We start from the raw sequence: 21,647 nt of genomic DNA on the forward strand, positions 1-21,647 counted from the left end.
AGTGAGAAAAGTTCGGGTTTATCGATTTTTGCAAAATCGATAAACCCGAATCAAGGTCGGGTTTAACGGTCAGGTGGTTAAATAAAGTGTTCAGCCAAAACATGTTTATGTTTGTTTGGGATAAAGAAAGGAATAGTAACACTCCACTATTTATTTCTCTCAGTGACAATGGCCCTAAGGATAAATAAAGAGGATGAAACTCCATAGTGGAACATAGAGAATATTAGATACTTTACAGGACTTTTAATCTTTCAAAAATATTTTTAGAATGACTTGATAAAAAAAAGACCATAAAACCTGGTATTTGCTTTTTTCATAAGCATAACAATGGCAATACTTTTGACAATATTTTTGTCACTACGGCTTAACAAAATATCTATCACAGTATTTGAGAAAAAAATCCACTAAACATTGATTGGTTGGTGCTGATAAGACCACTCAGTAAACAAACATAAAGCTGAAATCGCACAAATAAATAATTTGTAAATACAAGAGCCAGGTTTATTTTTACTAAAATTTTGCTTTTCTTTGTCAATTTCTTAGAGATCAGTATCAATAATCAGTACAGATCAGTAATCCCGCACAAAATGACTCCTGCACTTTGTCTCTGGTCTTAAGTTTCCAGTACTAAAGACCAATCACTACTGCTCTCTCTCTCTCTCTTAGTAGCAGGAATGGTGAGGCTTTCTGATTATTCCTCTGGAGAGCCACCTAAACGAGTTAAACGTTTTAAGACGTTAAATACAAATACATGGAATACTGAATACATGTGTTGTGAATGTTCAGGTTGATTTGTGAAAACTGTTGTGTAAAAGTTATGACTGTTATGCCCTGATGGCTCACGAGGAAGAAATCAACTGGTATTAATAATATTATTGCACAGTATTTATATAGCGCCATTATATTACACAGCGTTGTACAAAGTCGATAGTCGTGTCATTACCTGTCCCTCAAAGGAGCTCACAATCTAATGTCCCTACCATAGTCATATGTCAATAATGTAGTCTAAGGTCAATTTTGAGAGGAAGCCAATTAACCTTACTGCATGTTTTTGGGATGTGGGAGGAAACCCACACAAACACGGCGAGAACCTGCAAACTCCATGCAGATAGTGTCCTGGCTGAGATTCAAACCTGGGACCTAGCGCTGCAAAAGTAAGAGTGCTACCTGAGTTTTTTGATATAATAATATAACAAGGTGTTTGGTCAAAATGAGCTAGCAATATTCATGTAACGAGTTGATTGGTTGAGATCAGTGTATAATTGTATAACTCCAGATATCATAGATTTGAGTGCGGACACTGACATTTTCTAGATACGCATAAAGAAATGCCAGCTTCTTCCTGCCTGACTCCTCCCAGTTAGATGATATGGAAATGGGCACTTCCTAGAGTAAACCAAGTCGCGTGATAAGTACTAACTTTTAATTAAGCAGTGCCTTGCGTGCGTTTAATTAAGCAGTTCGTTGAGTTTAATTAAGAGTGTTTTGCGTTGATCTTTAACCCTTCCTGACACTTGTAGTCCCACAAATACTTCCACCTTGTTATATTGTGCAAGTTAGGAGGTCTAGTATCTGCCTCTTGTAGTTTACTACTTGTTTTAGTTGGACCCACAGCTCTGTTTTCTTGGTAAGCTCTCAGTGATAGCAACACAAGTGCTTTTACATGGTAAAATCTGGGAATGAATGGAATTTGCCAAAAACAAAAATTCATTATATTTTTTACTCCTAATGAGGAATATATCAGTATGAAAGTTTTAGTACTCAGAGTTCAGTTTTAAGAAATGGTATTGTCCACTGGGTATTCGATTCTGTAGACTACAAAAGAATTTCTACATTATATGACATATACAGGTAGTCCCACTAGCCAAAAATGAGATAGCGACTGTAGGTTTGTCCTTAAGTTGAATTAGTATTTAAGTCGGAACAGGTACATTATTTTATTAAATGCAATTAGCACATATGTTTGTCTCAACATATTATTAGGCAGAGTGGTATCAGTTACTGTAAAAAATCCTCACTGTAACTTAATCACAAACAAAGCAAAAAATAAAACTTTATAGAGCCTAGGCATTAATTAACTTCTGGAGTAAGCTGTGCTTTCTATAGCCTTCTATAGCACAAATGTACAAAATCAGCAGGGGATCAAATACTTTTTTCCCCTCACTGCATATGCAAAAAGAAACAACTGCAGAGTTTGTCTTGGTCAATAAAGAGTTACAAGATGATTTCTTGCAAGTCATGCAAATCCTGTCATTGGGATAACCGGTAAAAAAAAAAAAAAAAAAAAAAAGTTTAGTTACACAATTACACACATTTAATAAATTAATTTAACGTGCCTGAAGGAAAAGTCCTGGTGTAGATTAGCCCATTGCAATGCAACTTCAAACAAGGGATTTAAAAGCCTCAGGTTAAACGCTGGGGAAGCAGTCCATGTAGACTAAGCCTTACTTGACAGAAAGTCTGACTTTGTTTTCAGTGGCCAATAGTTTGGCCATTATATGGCCACCTACTATCCGTGAAGATCTGTCATTATAGTATTCCAGTATTACTTATCATGAAAGGGACAAATGGTTCCTCTTTACCCTATGCCAAAGGTTCTTACTTGGGTTGTTATGTGTTCTAAAATAAATAAATCATACCCGATCAAAAGATATACCAAGATTTATTTCATGTAATACAGTTTAAAAAGTTGTAAAGTATATCTTACTTTAATTTTAATGACCTTATCAGTACCCTTTGTTGCAGACCTCTATCCCAACCCACTGTCATTCAGAAATCCCAGAGACATTTACATGGGTTATTTAATTCCTTCATGACCAGCGAGCAAGAAAGAGTTGTGCTACCAGACAGAAAGGAATATGGTGGGAAAGAAGTGGTGTAGGAGCACAAGGTGACTGATCTTCTAACCTCATGATCCTTTTAGTCTTAGTATTTTGACTTTTATTCTGAAATATAGCAAATGTGTTTCTACACTGAGAGACAACAAATGGCGTTCAGAAAAACTGAACTGTTTGAAAATATCATGTTTTACAGGTACTTTTTTGTGGTGGTATATTTAAAGCCCAAGTACTGGACTTTATTAGAATATGCAAAATGTCAATGTGTTACATCGAAACTTTAATGGTTGTGCCTTATGAACAACCAAAATTACTCACATATGCACAACCCAATGCATTCACATTTAAGACAGTAACAATTAAGAATATAACTTGGCATTTGCTTTGTGTGCTGTACAGTCAGAAACTTTCTGTTTTCAAGCAAAATGTCAGAGTCACTGAGCAGCTGATAATGTCATGTAATTAGGTATTTTGCCTTTTTTCTGTCATATGTCATATACAATAGGTTAGATATAGATGACAAATAAACATGTAAGCTGGTCTTATAAACTTGACATTTATTAGATGTGTTGGTATACTTTTTTTAATCCTTAATTGGGCCAAGAAAAGCCTGCACAAGAAGTCTATATCTAGTATAATACCTTTATGCATTTTACTTGTAGATCAACCTAATAAGTACCCTTATATAAAAACAAAAAATACTGTTAAGTAAATTTCTATTTAATGAGTTGAATATTGATTCATTTGACCAAATTCTGAAAACAAGGCTGTTTATAAAGTTAGAAGAGCGTAGCTAGTACCTAATAACTTTCTAATTTTGGGACCCAGTTTACTTACTACCTACTTACTTTAGTGTGTTTTTACCCTTGTTGAAATTGTGACATTAAGAAATAATTTTTTTCCCAAAGTTAATGATTTCTCCAAGTAGTTATGTCAATAAAACACTGAACCAAGAGAGGTAAAACTAGAGGAGGCATGGATTGGTCAAGAGATAAAGTTTGATCAATTACAGGCTATCAAATGATCATTTATATCCTCAATTTATGCTCAATTTTCTGACCCTGTGAGTTTATGCTGCCTGGACCTTTTGCCTGTGACCCCGACACTGCTTTTGTCTTGTCCTTGTGTACCTCGTCTGGTGGACAGATTAGCTGTGAATGACCTGGCTCTGTATTCTGGACTTCTCTGTTGGAATCTTGGTACTGCATTATTCGTGGGCTCCATTATTTGTGGGCTCCTGGGGCAACCATGTGCTGGAAACGCAACCAATCCCCCAGGCTGAGTGGAGGTTTGCTATAGGTGAAGACTGCAGTTTTAGATTGGGGGACTGGTGTCTGGCAAGTACTGGTGCTGGACCAGGGCCTTACAACTATACAGTATATGGAACTATATGTCCATTCTGTCTACGCACATTTCTGGGGCTTTTAAATGGAATGGCAGTGTACGTAAATATATGACAATTCACATTCCTACAGCAATAAAATAAAATGCACTTAGAAACATATAAATATAACTTAGGACCAACACTCATTTCTAAAAGTCAGGCAATAAAGGATAATTTGTACAGTAATGTTACTCTAGCAACTTTCTAAGAGCTACTTATCTTTCTGCTTCTTTTCTTTGCAGTTTTGTAGCTAACTATAGTGCTCATCTCGCTGCTGTGCTATGGCTATTAACAGCTGCATTGTCTGTTAGATGATAAAACTGTCAATTTCTAAGCTAAATGTTAAAATGCTGCAAGACATCAACTGCAAAGGTACAAATCGCTTTACATTTTTGTGATATAGCCCTTTTAGTCACTGTTATAATTTTCCCTATAAAAAATGCAAACAGCAAATCTGTAGCTGTAACCAGTAACTGGTTAACTGGTAACCATCACAACTTCTTTTGTGACATAGGCTTTAGCGCCTTAAAGAAAACTAAACATCTGTCCACAACTGAATGTATCAACTGGGAAAACCACACTTTGGGAAATCACATTATTACATTAAAGGCAATGACAGGCTAATATTAGAATCTTAAAAAAGGTAATTGTTTCTTGTAATCTTATATGAGAGGTTTGTTTTGTGTAAATGGCTTGTAAAAACAAAGACATCTGAACAAACGTGTGCATTACATATCTTTTAACAGTGCAAAGATAGTAACGACTCCCAATATACTCACCAGGATATGGCTGTGAGGATGCTGTTTTAGTGTTTTCATCGACTCCTGACTGTGATGATTCATAATAATAGAAACACTGCTCAATAGCTGCAATAATCTGGAAGACAGCACAACAATACCAGTGACCAAAATGGTTCTCTTAAGACTCACACAGAAGATTGTACAGAGCTAAAAGATTTAGTTAATTAAATCCATCTTTTTTTCCTCTTCTTCGGACTTTCCTCTCTTGGCAGCGCTTCTACTCCTAAATTATAATTTTTCATGATAAAAACTAGCGTAAAAAACCCATAACATTAATAAAATTAACAAATCAAGAACACAAATACAGTTAGGTCCATAAATGTTTGGACAGAGAAAACTTTTTTCTAATTTTGGTCCTGTACCTTACCACAATTAATTTTAAATGAAACAACTCAGATGCAGTTGAACTGCAGACATTCAGCTTTAAGTCAGTGGGCTGAACAAAAAGATTGCATAAAATGAGAGGAACTAAAGCCTTTTCTATACACAATCACTTAATTTCAGTGGCTCAAAAGTAATTTGAAGTAACAAATTAAAAAGCCAAAAATAAAATGTTTGTTTCTAATACTTGGTTGAAAACCCCTTGCTGGCAATGACAGCATGTAGTCTTGAACTCATGGACATCACCAGATGCTGGGATTCCTCTTTTTTAATGCTCTGCCAGGCCTTTACTGCAGCAGCTTTCAGTTTGTGGGCCTTTCTGTCCGAAGTTTAGTCTTCAACAAGTGAAATGCATGCTCAATTGGGTTAAGATCAGGTGACTGACTTGGCCATTCAAGAATATTCCACTTCTTTTATTATGAAACGCCTCCCAATCAATGTGACTGCATTTAGCTGGATTTGAGCAGACAGTATCAGTCTCTGAACACCTCAGAATTCATTCGGCTGCTTCTGTCCTGTGTCACATCATGGATAAACACTAGTGTCCCAGTGCCACTGGCAGCGATGCACGCCCAAGCCATCACACTGCCTCCGCCATGTTTTACAGGTGATGTGCTATGCTTTGGATCATGAGCTGTTCCACGCCTTCTCCATACTTTTTTCTTGCCATCATTCTGGTAAAGGTTGATCTTGGTTTCATTAGTCTAAAGAAGGTTTTTCCAGAACTGTGCTGGCTTTTTTAGATGTTTTTGAGCAAAGTCCAATCTAGTCCTTCTATTCTTGAGGCTTATGAGTGGCTTGCACCTTGCAGTGCACCCTCTGTATTTACTTTCATGCAGTCTTCTCTTTATGGTAGACTTGAATATCTCTATGTCTACTTCCTGGAGAGTGTTGTTCACTTGGTTGGCTGTTGTGAAGGGGTTTCTCTTCACCATGGAAATGATTCTGCGATCATCCACCACTGTTGTCTTCCGTGGAAGTCCAGGTCTTTTGGCGTTGCTTTTTTGAACTTTTGGCGAGTTCACCAGTGCTTCATTTCTTTCTCATGATGTACCAAACTGTAGATTTTGCCACTCCTAATATTGTAGCAATTTCTCAAATTTTTTTTTCTCTTTTTGCAGCTTAAGGATGGTATGTTTCACCTGCATGGAGAGCTCCTTTGACCACATGTTGTCTGTTCACAGCAAAATCTTCCACATACAAGCAACCCCCTCAAATCAACTCCAGGCCTTTTATCGGCTTAATTGATAATGACATAACGAGGGAATTACCCACAGCAGCCCACGAAATAGCATTTGAGTGAATTGTCCAATTACTTGTGAGACCCTGAAATGATGTAATTGTAAAAGTCTGCAGTTCAACTGCATCCGAGTTGTTTTTAAACTTAATTGTGGTAACGTACAGAACCAAAATTAGAAAAGTTGTCTCTGTCCAAATATTTATGGACCTAACTGTAAGTAGCTGCACTTTAATTAAGGCCTGGGCTCCAGCCAGTTCTAAAATTCTAAAACTCACACTCCCAAGATGATAAAGGAGCTGGAGCTCACTTTCTATGGAAACAAATTTTATAACTTCAAAAGGAGCAAGTCACTCTAAAAGTTATCTCAGTTATAAAATCTAGTGGGTTTATTAATAACCCAATCCAATTTTAAATTTATTTGCCATTGTTTTAAACTCTGTTACTAGTCACACCTTGGAGATTTAAATTGTTCCAGGAAACCTTTTGCTTCCTTCTCTTCTCTTGCGATATTGCCCATAGTATGAAACAAATATTATTTAAAGGGTTTCTCAATTCTTTTTACGATCCCAACCATTATGCATAACAGAGGGAAAAAATATCCCAAAGGTTATTAGAAACAATTTTGTATTTTTACTCAATGGATATATTAACGTAGTGTGGAAGCTTCATTAATAAGAAAATGTACCCCAAAAAAGGAAATCAAACCTGATATGCAGTGGATAACCATATCTTTTCATAAATGCAGAGATGAGTAGAGCCAACATAGGTCCCAAGGTAAACATTTCAAAATATACTTTACATGCTTTTGGGATTCTGCAGATCCACTTCCTGTAACTGGGGCTTATGTCAGCCTGTGTTGCTTATAACAGGTAGGGTATATAGCTAACTGGTCTCCTTTACACTGCAGTGTGCATGCTGCATCCAATCTAATTCATAAAACCACCACCACTGCATTTTTTATTGTATTTTTGTATTTATTTTACTACTACAACTATTTTTGTGTATGCTACAAGCTTGCATAAATAACCAGCTGATTGCTGTACTAATGAGTGTTGGTGTTCAAATTTGGGTTATCCTTGGATATTCTACCCGAATATGGCTGTTCGAATTCAGATAGACCCGACCCAAAAAAAAAAAAAAAAAAAATGAGATTCGACGGCAAAAATTGGGATAAAAAATTAAAAAAATAAAAATTAATGTAAATTAAATTTATTGAGTGTTTGTGTTTATTTAACTAATGTTTTTATTTGTTTACAGGTTATCATACAATGACATGATATCTCTTATTTGTAACACACTGTCCAGCACAGTAATTTTTTGATACATTTGTTACATTTTTCTTTTATCCACTGTGAGAAAAATGTAACAAATGTATCATATTACTGTGCGTCTTACAGAGTAAGAGATACTTGCAGGGCATCTTCTCAATGATTGCAGCCCAGTCTGCAATCATTGAGAAAAGTGTGCGATACCCGGGGCACTACAGGTTAATTAACCTGTAGTGCCCCGAGGATTGCACACTGAGCTAATCAATGAGGCTGCAATCATTGAGAAAAGTGTGCAATCCCCGGTTAATTAACCTGTAGTGCCCCGGGGATTGCACACTGAGATAGTCAATTATTGCAGCCAAGGCTGCAATCATTGAAAAGAGTGTAGTGCCCCGGGGATTGCACACAGCTAATCAATAATTGCAGCCAAGGGTGTGCGATCCCCGGGGCACTACAGGTTAATTAACCTGTAGTGCCCCGGGGATCGTAGTGGAAATGAAGAGTTCATCTGCAGTTCAGTTCGTACGGTCGCACGACCGTGGGAACTTTGCAGTCACAGCTGTGACTGCAGGCGATCCTCGGGCACTAGAGGTTGAATGGGGACAAGTTTCCCCATTCATCACATCTAGTACCCTGTATTCTTGGATAGAGAAACTCTATCCAAGAACACATACAACTAGATAAGGGGTGCAAGAGCAAGATTTCACTATTCGATCGAAAAGCTGTTGAATCAAATCTAGTGAGATTTTCCACCAACTTTATAGGTATAAAGGTATAGGTAATACTTTATAAGTCTTTCATTATTGAAAGTATTGTATAAAAGTATAAAATATGTCAAGCAAATATTATTTTGAAAAGTACAGCAGTAGTATTCAAATATGGTGGCATACAAATAAGAAGAGGGTAATTGCAAACAGTATAAATTAAAAGTATACTACTGGTTTCTTTCATAAAAGGAAACTGCTTACCAAGGATTTGTACTTTTTTTCCAAAAGTCTTAATACCACAGTTCTGCTATAATGGGAATGCTGAAAGGCAATGCAAAACAAGTTAGTACAGTAAAAATGCCAAACCAAACTCACTACTGGGCAATTCTACCCCTCCAGATATCAAGTATTTACCCTAATGTATTGACATTATGCACAAAAATCGAGGGACCCGGATAGGGAAGGAAGGAGTCATAATATGCATTATTAGTATACAGTATAGAGCTTTATGCATTTAGTAGTTTAAAAATACACATTTTCACTAAAAATGATGCTTTGCTGCATAAGATTTGATTTGAAAATTGTACTTTAGTTCTATAGAAACATGAATAATGCAGGTACAATGTGCTGGGACCTGTAAAACTACACAGACAGGGAAATGGAAGAGCAAAATAGTGCCATAAAAACATAAGAAATAGAACAGAATGTATATACTTGTAGCTCTATGAAAAATGTAGATGACCACTTTTTGACCTGTACCCCAAAAGAAACAGAAGACATGGAGGAATTACCTGCAGATACTTGTAGTTCTATAGGAACAGAACAGAGAAAGGTATATTCTGAGATTTGTAGTTCTAGAGCAGGGGTGTCAAACTCAAATACACAGAGGGCAAAATTAAAAAGTCGTGGGCCAAACTTGAAGTTTATTGAAAACATTGAGGAAGTTGTTCCTTCTTATTAGATTTAAAACCTTTTTATATGGAAACAAAAAGGTTTTGCTTAACATTCAATCTGGAAAAAGCCTATAATAGAAAAATAGCACTGCTACTACAATTCCCTGCATCAAGAAAATAGTTCAATGCGGGGCTTAATGTTATGAGTGGCTGGAACTCCCTCTTCACTGAAATAGCACCGCTACTACAATTCTGTGCGTCTATAAAACAGTCCAATGCGGGGCCATGCTTAGGTGATGCCAGGAATTATAGTAGCGGCGCTATTTCAATGCAGCGGAGGGCCAGCTGCAAATCATATTTAGAGTTCTTTTGGGGGCCAAACAAAATCCTTTAGGAGGCCAAATTTGGCCCTCAGGCCAGAGTTTGACACCCCTGTTCTAGAGGGAGTGATAAATTGCAGACATTGCTGGCTGGGACCTGTAACTCTACAGAGGGGTAAGATACATGAAATGTAGCCAGCTTGAACTTGTAGTGTTAATAAATGAAATATTCGAGGTGGATATAGGGACAGCCAAGAGCTGTAGAAAGAAGTTTATATTTGTGAAGTTGCCAAGAAAAACTTCTGTTGGGTGGACCGGCTCTGTAAGCCCAACACTAGGTAAATTACAAATCTCCTCAAAGTGGGGTCCTCATCACACTTCAAGGAATAAATGTTCATTTTTCCCTTAGGTACTGGTAAAACAGTAAAATAAATAAGAGAGGACAGAGGGTTTTATGGCAAAAAGAAAGGTAAATCAGTATTTACTTACAGACAATAGTACATATTAAATCACAGATACATTTATTGTACAACACTGCATAACAGTTAAAAAAATATACAAAAAGCAAAAACAAGGGCCACAATTTGGCACTATACTTGACACTCCTAAATAGTGTTTAGAGTGTAGATATCCTTTTTGCCTGATATTTCCAAGGTAGCACAAACAAATAACAGAAACAAAGAAACATTTTTTTCAAGTTACCATCCATTTCTTAAACCACACAGCCTTTGGATCAATCAAAGACAAGTAAAAGACTGGGTCCAGTAGCATCTGAGAACTGGAATCCTGAGTTACAGTTAAAAGGGATAATGTGCTCTCTACAATCTCTTCCATGTACCTAAATAGAGAGGAAAAAGTTACCAAACAAAATTAAATGAAAAAAAAATTAAACTAAGTGTAAATGAGCATATTTGGTATTTCATTTGTTTACATTATATATTACATGCTACAAAGCTTAAAGGTGGAGTTTTGAATAGTCCCTACTTTTTCTCCTCTTTACTGGTGAAATTGTATGCACTTATGTATGGGTGATTTTCTGGCGGATGTAAATGTTTTTTTTTTTTTTTTAAAGCAGTAGCGAACCTGTCAATTTTCAAAACCAGAGAAAAGGCAGTGGCACAACTTCCTATACACACCTAAAATCTCTTGTGTCTTCTCCAATTTTTCAAATCAAACACAGTATCTGAAGGTTTACTAGCTACAGTGGAGGGAGCTGGGCTGGTATGGAACCACATTTTTGATGACTGGTCCATTTCAAAGCAAAACTGTCATTAGCAAAATATGGGGGCAACTACTAAAGATTTCCTAAATTGCTAGCTGCTGTGTTATTATGATTTTTCCTGGCTTTAATACTTTTAGTTACTTACTGCTAAATAGATTCTGACAGTACACTCTTCATTTTAACAATAACATTTCCATTACAATTGTATGTGCACATGACATATTTTAGACTTGCTTTCGCCTGAAAAACCTCTTGTAGAAATTAAAAAGCCCAGGGATTAGTGCTGGGTGCCGCCATCTTAGATGAGATGTTAGTGGCCCCAGTAGACTCAGTTATTTAAAATAGAATAAAACTCACCCCTCCCTGCTCCAATTGTCAGCGACAACATCTTCACCTGGTCCTTTAAGGGTTTGCAATCTTTGGCCTATCTATCATTATTTACCTTACTTCCTCGACTATGGGCCTGAGCAAAACCCATTTTAACAGTCTCTATGTATTTTCACATGGAATTATTACTAAAGTACACCAGCACTTTTTCAACAAGGGCAATTTTAAATATATTATATTGACTAAATAGGCTTGATTAATTAAAGCTCTCCAAGGCTATACTTTCGTCAGTGAAGCTGGGTGATCCAGAAAACCAGAAATGGATTTCATTTTTCTTTCCTTTAGCTAGCAAATGTTTTGAATTCTGGACTGTATCCATCCCAGGTTTTTTGATGAAAGTGTATTCTCTCTAGCCTTGAAGAGCTTTAATAAATCAGGCCCAACAAATCCAGTTATCCAATTATCTGCTAATCAATTTATGCTAAATGAGTTGGTAAAACCATTTTTTAGAATTTACAAATATACTGTACCTATTAGCCCTTTAGCATACTAATTTGGAAAAGCATCATATATTAATTTTTTTCATACAACATGTCACAAGACCACAAACCAACAGTTCTGGTGAGTGCCTGATTGCTAGTCCAAGTCTGCAAGTAAAAATCATCACAGAAGTTTAGTAAGTCAAAAGCAAAAGCTTTTTAACATGCCAAATTGTGTTTATTTTGTTAATCTTTTACCGATATTTACAAAGCTGATATACAGAACAGTTAACAGCCTTTCTTCTTTTGTATTGCTGTAATGTAGCACAGTTTGGTCACCTTCCTGCACTCTGATCAGACATACAAGAAGTTACAGCACAGTGATAAGGTCATCCATCTACCCCTACTGCCGGAATAGTGCTTTTCAGAACATGTTCATAAAGAAGAACTTGACTGGCCCACTACTTCTGGCCCTTCCTCAGATTTTAACACTTTCACTAGTTGCAATTAAAAATATTTTTCATTACCTTGTATGTAATAAACAACTGAGTTAACAATTTGTTTTTGAATATCTTACTGGAGTTCAACATTAATTGGGAATTCTTAATAGCTTATTTATATAAAAAATATAACACAAATGGATACTGTACTTTTCTGGATGTCGAATCCAGAAAGATGGAACCTCCTTCTGGTAGTCATTTAACAGTCGAATCTAAGAAAATATAAAAAAAACAACATGTTTGTCAATTTTGATTCAAAGACAGGAGAAGGCAAAGAAATTGTTTTTTTTCCAACTACCTTTTTCAAAGTACGCACTACTTCAGGGTTGTTAATATCTAATCCAGTTAATAATATTGGTTTGCGGCTTTCCCTCGAAAGAAATGACAATTCCAAATGTTTGGCTGAAAAACAAATAAAAACAGGTAAGGTTCAGTGTGCACAGTCAACGTAATAATAAACAAAAGAGCACTTTCTGCGTTAAAACATACAATATGCACAACTGCAGTTCTGCACATGTGAATTATTCAACATTCTGGTTTCCCTGCAGCCTCAAGGGTCAAATTCTTCAGCTGTGTGCAGAATGACTTATTACGCACTGTAAAATTCAATTAAATCTGACTACCTAGCATGCAGTTTAAAGACAGAAACTGCTAGGTGAGCTATGAATTGTAAGATAAAGTTTTACTATAGGTCAACATGACTATATGTTAAGAAAAATTGTGTTTCAAAAGTATGTTTAATTTGTAAACCATGGTCCTAAACATTGTAAATCAGTTAAAAAAAAAAAATATCAGTGTCTTACATAAAAAAGTATTTGGCATTTGAATGATCTATAAAAGTTGTGAAGGATCTCTTTTCCAAAGATGCTGAACCTATTGCATGCCAGGGTCATCTTTCTATTGTTCAAGGTTCCCCAGTTTAAATTCCTAAATAGAGAGCATATGAATCTGAACAAGTAGATGTGATCTGCAAAGAGCAGCACTCTTGCTATTAGGATAGCGTACTTTTGGATATCCCTATACTGCTACTCTATATCAAGAACAGAAATGTTTTTTTCTGATTGGATTACAGACATTTTAAGCCCGAGTTATACAACTGACATACACTGGGGTAAACTTTTTGTCTACAGACCATCCTTTTACATTGAGCAAATATGTATATGGACATGCATACAGTTTGTGCTTAATTATTCTTTGTATGAGACACAAAATCAAATTACTTTTTATGAGACATAAAATCTGTTTATTTTAAAAATCACAAACCAGCCCCTACCTCACCCAAGATAAAATTTAAGCCTTGATAATATCTAGGTTGGACTACTGTAGCCTAATCTGTGGCCTACAAACAAACAAAACAGAATCTCTCCAATCTCTACTGAACTTTACTACTCACTTTGTCCACCTCTACTCCCACACTTCTGATACTGATGGTCTCTGTCAATCTCACCAATGGCTGCCAATACCTCAAGAAACAAGTTCACACTAAGAACTAACCTGTCCCCTGCATACATTTCCTCCTCATTTCCAATTAATAAACTAACAGCAATGTGCGCTGAAGCACAAATCTTTCTTATTCTCCTCCTCAATCATTTTTTTTATACCCTTGTATCCATCCTTCAGTTTTACCTATTCTGCGGAATGCTCCTCTGAACCACATTCACCAATGCTTCAAGCCTTAAAACATTCACGTTGTATGTATGTATGTATGCATAGATGTATGCATAGGTATGTGTGCGTCCTAATAGTTAGACTGTATCTAGGTAGCATGAAACAATACAGGAATACAGTACAGGAATTTTGTGTTTAAACATGAAACCTGTGTTATCTTGATCTGGCCATAGGCCCTTCTAGGGGGTCTCCAAGTCCAGGACTTCACAGAGTAAAGCTACATACACACTTCCAATTATTATCGTTGGAAAACGAACGACAAACGTTCATGCACGATATATATGAACGATCGTATAGCACCGATCCTGCACATAGAGTTAACGACACGATCGTTCGTAGATATTGTACACACAATAGATACGATCGTTTGAGCGATAGAGGAACTATGTGCACGACAGGAAAGTGACGGACGTTCGTTCATCACGCATGCTCTGAACATGGACGATCAACGAACGACCGTACACACGAACGATGTTCAACGATCGTCGTCCAATCCGATCCGTCGGTCCGGTCGTTCGTTTCCAGCGACTTTCCTCGTTCGTCGGCGTCGTTGGTTACTTTTTTACGAACGATTTTTTGCCCAATCGATCGTTCGTCGTTCGATTGGAACGATAAAAATTGGAAGTGTGTACGCACCTTAACACACAGGTGATACAACAGCTGCCAGGAGACAAGACCTATTTTCCCATAACAAACAGATCACCAATATGGCCTTCAAAGGGCAATAAATCCATCCACCTGAGGAAACAGAAGATGGAGGCGTAAGTGAACAGATGGACTGGGGTGATGACCCAGCTGGACATTTATAGACTCCTAAACATAGATTCCAGCTGGAGATTTTTTATATCAAATTTAGTTGGGAGGTCCATCAAATTACATTAACCAATCCCAAACTAGTGGGGTGTGTGCCAACCGATGGTCAGCGTACCGAACACACCCACTAACCAATCAAGGAGTCCCAATGTTACCTAATAAGACTTAACTATATAAAAGGGGAGCTGGAATATAACAAGAAGAGAAAGGGAATGTTGGGACTTCTTAGAAAATCAGGCTCCTGGGGTACCCATCTTTACAGGTAGCTATAACACATTCCTGAATTGCATTCCTATATTGTTCAGTATATGTCTATGTTATTATTGTTATATTGTTTTGATGTATTGTGTACGAAGTACTTACTAGATGATTACAGGGGTTACTACTAATAACTTTATGTCCATGTGATATATAGATATCATTGATTGAAGTTCCTGTGTTTAAATATCTGACAGTATTGCTGTGTACTTTGTTTTACCTTGTTTTCCTAATTAAACTGTTTGAGTGACTAGCTATTATTTGTGCATGAACCTTCTTTTATTGAATATCTATATGCATTGATAGAGGATATAATTTCCATATTTATGCAGATAAATATTCCTAAAATAACACCCTGATCTAGTCTATTTACCTTACTTAGTGTTTTCATTCTTTCTCTCCTCTATATTGTAAGCTTGCAAGGACAGAGCCCTCCTACAATCATCTATGTCTCTGCTGTAATGGTTCTAAGAACATAACGGCACTGTTGGGTGTTATACTTAGAGATTACATTATTTATTTAGTGAAATGTTACTGTATTGTTACTTACCTGTGTCTATATTGTACTTTGTATAGCACAAGTAAAATATTGGTGCACTACACTGTCTAAAACTACAAGTTGTAGAGAATACACAGAGAAGCTCTAAAGTAGTAATTTACAGTAATTGTGATCATATGCACTTTGAATTATACAAATGATTAGATTTATGCTCCATGCGCCTCAATGTCCAAGGCCAAATGTATTATGCTGCTTCTCTCTAACCGCAGTCGCATGGCTAGCCTTAATATAGATGATGTGTGGATGGCTTTGGGCCAACCTTGGCACCCCTGCCACACTCCTGGACCTTAGCTTTTATTGCCTATGCAAAATTCTGATAGCAGTTCTTGCAGGCAACTGTGGCACATATAAGTAGCTGACAGCAGCCTTTGCTTGAAGCTAATAGATTTATCTGTTTAATGTCAAACAGTGCTAAATACATTTGGAGGCTCCAGGAAGCAAGGATCTATTTCTATTAGACCCAGTGTTACACCACTCACAGTTCAAATGGAAGAACTGCAAAACCAGTTTTGCATTGTAATGTGCTGTAAAATACTGGTGTAAAAATAAATTAAGCATAGCTGATAACAGAATAAAAAGAAATGTACACTATTACAGATAGCACTTTTTTAATTTTCATTGCACATTTCACTATGGATCCCCAGCACGCTTCATTTTATTTTTCCAATTTAAAAGATATGGAAAATGCATTAGGACTTGATGCTGTCTATCTATATGTTACTACTACATTTCAATCTATCCTTTGTTACCTTATTTGACAGATGAATGAAGAAGAGATGCATACTCATATGAAGAACATTCATCTCAATAGTGAGATGTTGATTCAATGCAGAAAAGCAATTACATAACTGGGCGATAGACTAGGAATAGAACAAAATGAAAACATGTTCTGCATTGTCCCTTTTCTAGTCATCATCATACCTTTTGCAAAGTGCCCTTGAGAAATGTATCTTTTTATGCAGAGATACAGGCTTTTGCCAGAGGTCAAGAATAATTTTATAATATTTCATTAAAACTTAGTAAGCTAGAGTTCAGTGTTATATATTGCCATTTAAAAGTAAAGTCATACCTAAACTTGTATAGACTTCTCTTGCCATATTCAGGGGTGAAGAAGAAAATGTTTTTGCATAAAACCGTAGAATCCTTTCCTGAAATAAAAAAAAATAAATAAAAAAAACCACATACATTAGTGTTGTCCACTTAGTAAAAAACAACTGCAAGTCCTATCCTGGAACAGGAAGTAAGTTGAAATCTTGTGGATCAGTCATAACTGGCCAAAAAACTAAAAGCTGGTCTACAACCTACGATTAACCCAAACACCCTCTGATTGCTATATTAAAAAGAAGCAATAATGTAATGTTCTGGTTTCATGTTTCTCTCTTTTTTTGTTTACATAAGCAGGGATATCTCTTTCTTGACAAGGACATTTCTTATTGGCTGTCCAGCAGCAGAGTCCTCTCAAAATGAAAAAAAGAAAAAGAAAAGTCTGCATCAGTGGTGTCAGTGCCACGTGAGTTTAGAAGCACATCTGAAGTGATGGATTACTGTGAATAGGGAACATTTGATCTAAGCTTTCCATACACTGCATCATTGTGCCCCATCTCTGCATGTGTCTGCCACTGTAATACCTTAAAAACACTGCACCATTGTATCCAGTCATTGAATGTATATTTGTTGGAAGTGACCAAAATTGATATGAATATGACTTGTATGTAAAGACAATTCTGCCTTCTTGGAAACAAGCTATAAACATCATTATCTGTGGAGACATCCACAGATGTGATAAACATCAAAGGATTGCTTAACAGAGACAATGATTGATCTTCCAAGTGTGCAGGCCTGAGGATCATTAACACCTTGGCCAGTTTGACTATTTGGTGTCAATTTCTGCCCAAACCTGTTCACTATAACTTCAGTCTTCCTGGAGGGGGCAGGGGTATATGACAACAATCCCAAGCCTGGGACAAGGACAGTCTGTGTGACCTCTTGATCAAGACTTCACCAAGGATGAATCAACAATGTGATTTGCTCTGGACCTGCAGTGGGGTGTGGTTCAAGGAGAGAAAACCCTGGTTTGTATGGTTGTGAGAGAGATTGACCATGTGCTAGAGATAGAGCTAGACTCCTTTCCTTCCCCTTTCCTATATACCCTTTACCTTCTTCCCTTTTGTCTTGAAAATCATATGTAAATAATATCTTAAGCTGTAAATAAACCTTTCCCTTTTGTAAGATCTATTGGTCCGTTGTTAAATCCAAAACAGAGCACATTCTACAATATTCCACTATAATAGCAGGGCACACTGCACCATTATATCCCACCACTAGGCCATTTATGGGGTGGGCAGGAGCAAACTAGGCAGGACCCACCCTAATGGCTCCACCCACCCCCAGGGAACGCCCCCTGAAGTGAAATCCCTCTACTCCCTATGCATTGCAGAGAAGTGGGATTTACCTTCAGGGAGCGTTCCCTATAGAGGAGCAACTGCAAGGGGGCAGCTCCGGTAGTTCCCTAATGCCCCCTGGCCGAACCGCCGGCAACTCGCGGCTCCGGAGTTGCGGGTTGCCAGCACTGTATTAAGCACCGTATTAACTTAGCACACACTACACCAATGTGCCCCATGTTCGCTTATTCTTGTCACTGTAATAGCTTAGCTTATGCTGTATCTTTGTTCCCCATCCCTGCATTTACCCGCCACTGTGATAGCTTAGCACACATTGCACCATTCCCGCCTGTCTCTGCAAGTACCTGCCACAGTGATAGCTTAAAACATAATGAACAAATGTGCCCCACCCCTGAATGTACTGGCCACTGTAATACCTTGGTGCACAATGCACCACTATCAAGCCCAGTACCTGCCTCTGTGATAGCTTAGCACACACTGTACCATTGTGCCCTGTTTTTGCATATACCTGAGACTGTGAAACCTTAGAACACACTGGATCATCATTCCCTCCCTATGCATGTAGCTGCCACTGTTTTGTCCCATATTTATATAACCTCTATGAAAAAATTGAGCTTTAGGTCACTTGCTTTGATTATGGAATGGAGTCTTTTAGTTGTCTATGTAGCATCTGTGTCTATACGATATATGATTTAATACAGAAAATGTTGCAGGATAGGAACATTACCAAAACTGGACTTTGATCTCTAAAATGATCCAAAACACAGATAACACCAACGTGAATGAATACTTAATAATAAATCATTTGAGGAAGACATATACATTGCCAGAAAGCTGGCACACAAAGGAACACTGGCAGCCAAAACACAGAAGTCAGTCTTGAAAAATATGTCCTGAGCCAAATGCATTTAAAAATGCACAATTAATATTATGTGAAAACATTTACATTTTTATTTCTAGTTCAATTAACGGAAAACCAATTATCAGCATAAACATTAAACATAGTGATTCACAATGAACCTATCACCATAAACATCATATTTTGTGATTCAACACTTACAAAAAAAAAGTTTAATTTTCCTTTCTGATTTTCAAAGCATTACTGTAAAATCAATCAATAAATAACACTTATATAATTATGAAAGCACTTTGGAATGACCATAAAACTTTTATCAAAACTTATCACATATTTAGTAGGCGAATTATAAAGTCTAAAGCCAGAAATATGTCCTATGTATCCCTGAGCTCTAGTAATTGATTCCTGAAGGAAATTTCTGAGGGAATGAGACTATCTTTTGGGCATATATGATGCTAAAAAGAATTGAACTCCCATGCATGAATGTAATTTACATAATTGGGGCCTGACCAATCATGATGACTAAGGATCCGAGTCCCGAAATAAGCACTGGGTACAGTGGCATAGTAATGGAGCAAGGAAAGGTGAGTACAGTTAAAAAATTGCAGGTAAGCAGGTTTTTTTTTGCAAAAGAACCATATTATGCAAAATGCTACAATGCCATTGATACACTGGGCCAAGCTCTGCAAGGCTGGAGAGGATACACTTTCATCAGTGAAGCCGGGTAATCCAGAAAAACTGGAATGGATCCAGTTCATGATTGAAAACATTTGCTAACAAATAGTAAATTAAATTCATTCCAGGTGTGCTGAATCACCCAACTTTACTGATGAAAGTGTATCCTCTCCAGCCTTGGAGATCTTTAATGAATCAGGGCCACTGACATCTTTTATGATTGTTTCTTGCAAACAACCATAACTACCCAAATTTGGTCAACTCGATGATAACCAAAAGCACAGTTAAATACATTTTAGGCCAAATTACAATGCATGTACATCAAGCCTTTTTTAAGGACAACACAAACCAAAGAAGCTACAATAACCTTATAGTATATAGTTCAGAAACAGTCTAAACAACTCCGAGTTATAGTTTTAACAAAAAAATGCTTAGCTCTGTACACGGTCAGGATAGCTATTAGTTTGATTTGCTTTTCAGGAATCCACCCCTAAGGCTGATTTGCTTTTCAGGAATCATTAAAAATGCAAGGTGTCAGGGAATATGAATCTGTTTCCTAAGGTCTATGTCTCACAATGATTAACTCGATAGCCTAAGGTCCTGCATTTTTCTATTAGGTAGGCAGCCTTGTTGCAAAGTGGCTAGCAGAGTCACCTTGTAGTACGAGGGACCCAGGAACAGCCAAGACACCATCAGCATGGAATGTATATGTACCTCTCACCTATAGGGTTTGTACCAGACATTCTGTTTTGCTCCCACTTCACAAACATGCAGTTTGGTTTTTCGTCTTTCCCCCAAATGTTAGGAATAATAGACTATAAATAAAGCAATGACTTTAGTTTTTGGGCTACTGAAGGACAGTTAGTGGCATAAACATGGACTCTGTCAAATGCTGTTTTATGTCCACACAATATAGTACTGCATTGGAGATGTCTAGAGATGGAAGTGATTGAACAGGACAGAAATGATTGTTATTCTGCATCTTAAGCTGCAAAACACAGTAACACTTTTAACTGATACCAACAGTATTGAAACCACAACGTACTTTGTTAGTCAACCTGCCGTGCATTGCAAAGAATTGAAGAACACATTGAAGTGCAAATGTAAACAAAAAAAAGTACATTCATTTCATTTTGTGAGCTATCACACAGTAGGCAGCTCATTCAAATCCAGTACATTGCACATCAATGCAGCCTTGCTCTCGCAGCCACGTGGATATGAACACCCCCAAGTGGTGTCATCTTAGAGGCAATAAATGCAAAATTATGAAGAACTAAGTGAGAATTATTTAAAAATTATCTGTGGCTTAATGAGAATATGAGTGACTATGTAGGTTTGGTTTCACTGTTGTGCTTTACTTAGCATGGAAATGATGGTAAAATATAACATTGGTATTATTATTTTTATTAGCCAGTATTGGTATAGCGCCAACATATTACGCAGCGCTTCAAAAAGCTATTATATAACATAAAAAAAATGACTTTTAGAGATTGCTGTAAAATTCCCAGTAAATAGTCAGATTTGAGAAGGAACAGTAAGAGACAAACATGTTGCAACCGTTCGTTACAGTTTTGTAAATAAAAAATCAATAATTAATGGGAAAAATCTATTTAAATAGTAATTTATACACCAAGGAAAATCAGACAGGTTTTAATTTATGTAACAGGCAGATGTAAAGTTCTGGAGCAAAGAAATAAAAATCAAGCTTCTACATTATCTTCAATTCACAGTTATTCACAAGAAGCTCGACAGGCAATTCTCTTCTTACTTGGCTTGTAAATTACTTTTTTAAAACACACCAATCATACACAAGACTGAAATTGTCTTTCCACTTATCCATTTCCTAAAGTTACCTACAGAGGAAAAAGTAATTCACTCTGTGCCCATGTTCTCATCCCACTTAATGTCTCATGTAACTATGACTTTTAATCAACACCCACAAGCACAATGTCAAATAGGACTTATTAGACATATAAATAAGATCAATTTGGCTAATGCTGCTGAATGCAATTGCAGAGAGGATTAATTTCAGCATATTTTGGAGGCACAAAACTTTTC

General features: G+C 36.8%; 1 protein-coding gene across 1 annotated transcript in view; it reads right to left on the reverse strand.

Annotated features, from left to right (window-relative positions):
• The window catches only part of TBC1D32 (TBC1 domain family member 32), a gene marked incomplete in the record, with an annotated part of 161,342 nt that overhangs the window by 117,187 nt on the left and 22,508 nt on the right, over nt 1-21,647 (reverse strand). The window contains 6 exon segments of the mRNA XM_072408827.1: nt 5,001-5,097; nt 8,879-8,938; nt 10,533-10,668; nt 12,509-12,570; nt 12,657-12,760; nt 16,726-16,804. Of these exon segments, the coding sequence (XP_072264928.1) occupies nt 5,001-5,097; nt 8,879-8,938; nt 10,533-10,668; nt 12,509-12,570; nt 12,657-12,760; nt 16,726-16,804 (538 nt within the window).

Source organism: Pyxicephalus adspersus, chromosome 4 (genome assembly GCF_032062135.1).
Source record: "Pyxicephalus adspersus chromosome 4, UCB_Pads_2.0, whole genome shotgun sequence".
Taxonomy (NCBI): Eukaryota; Metazoa; Chordata; class Amphibia; order Anura; family Pyxicephalidae; genus Pyxicephalus; species Pyxicephalus adspersus.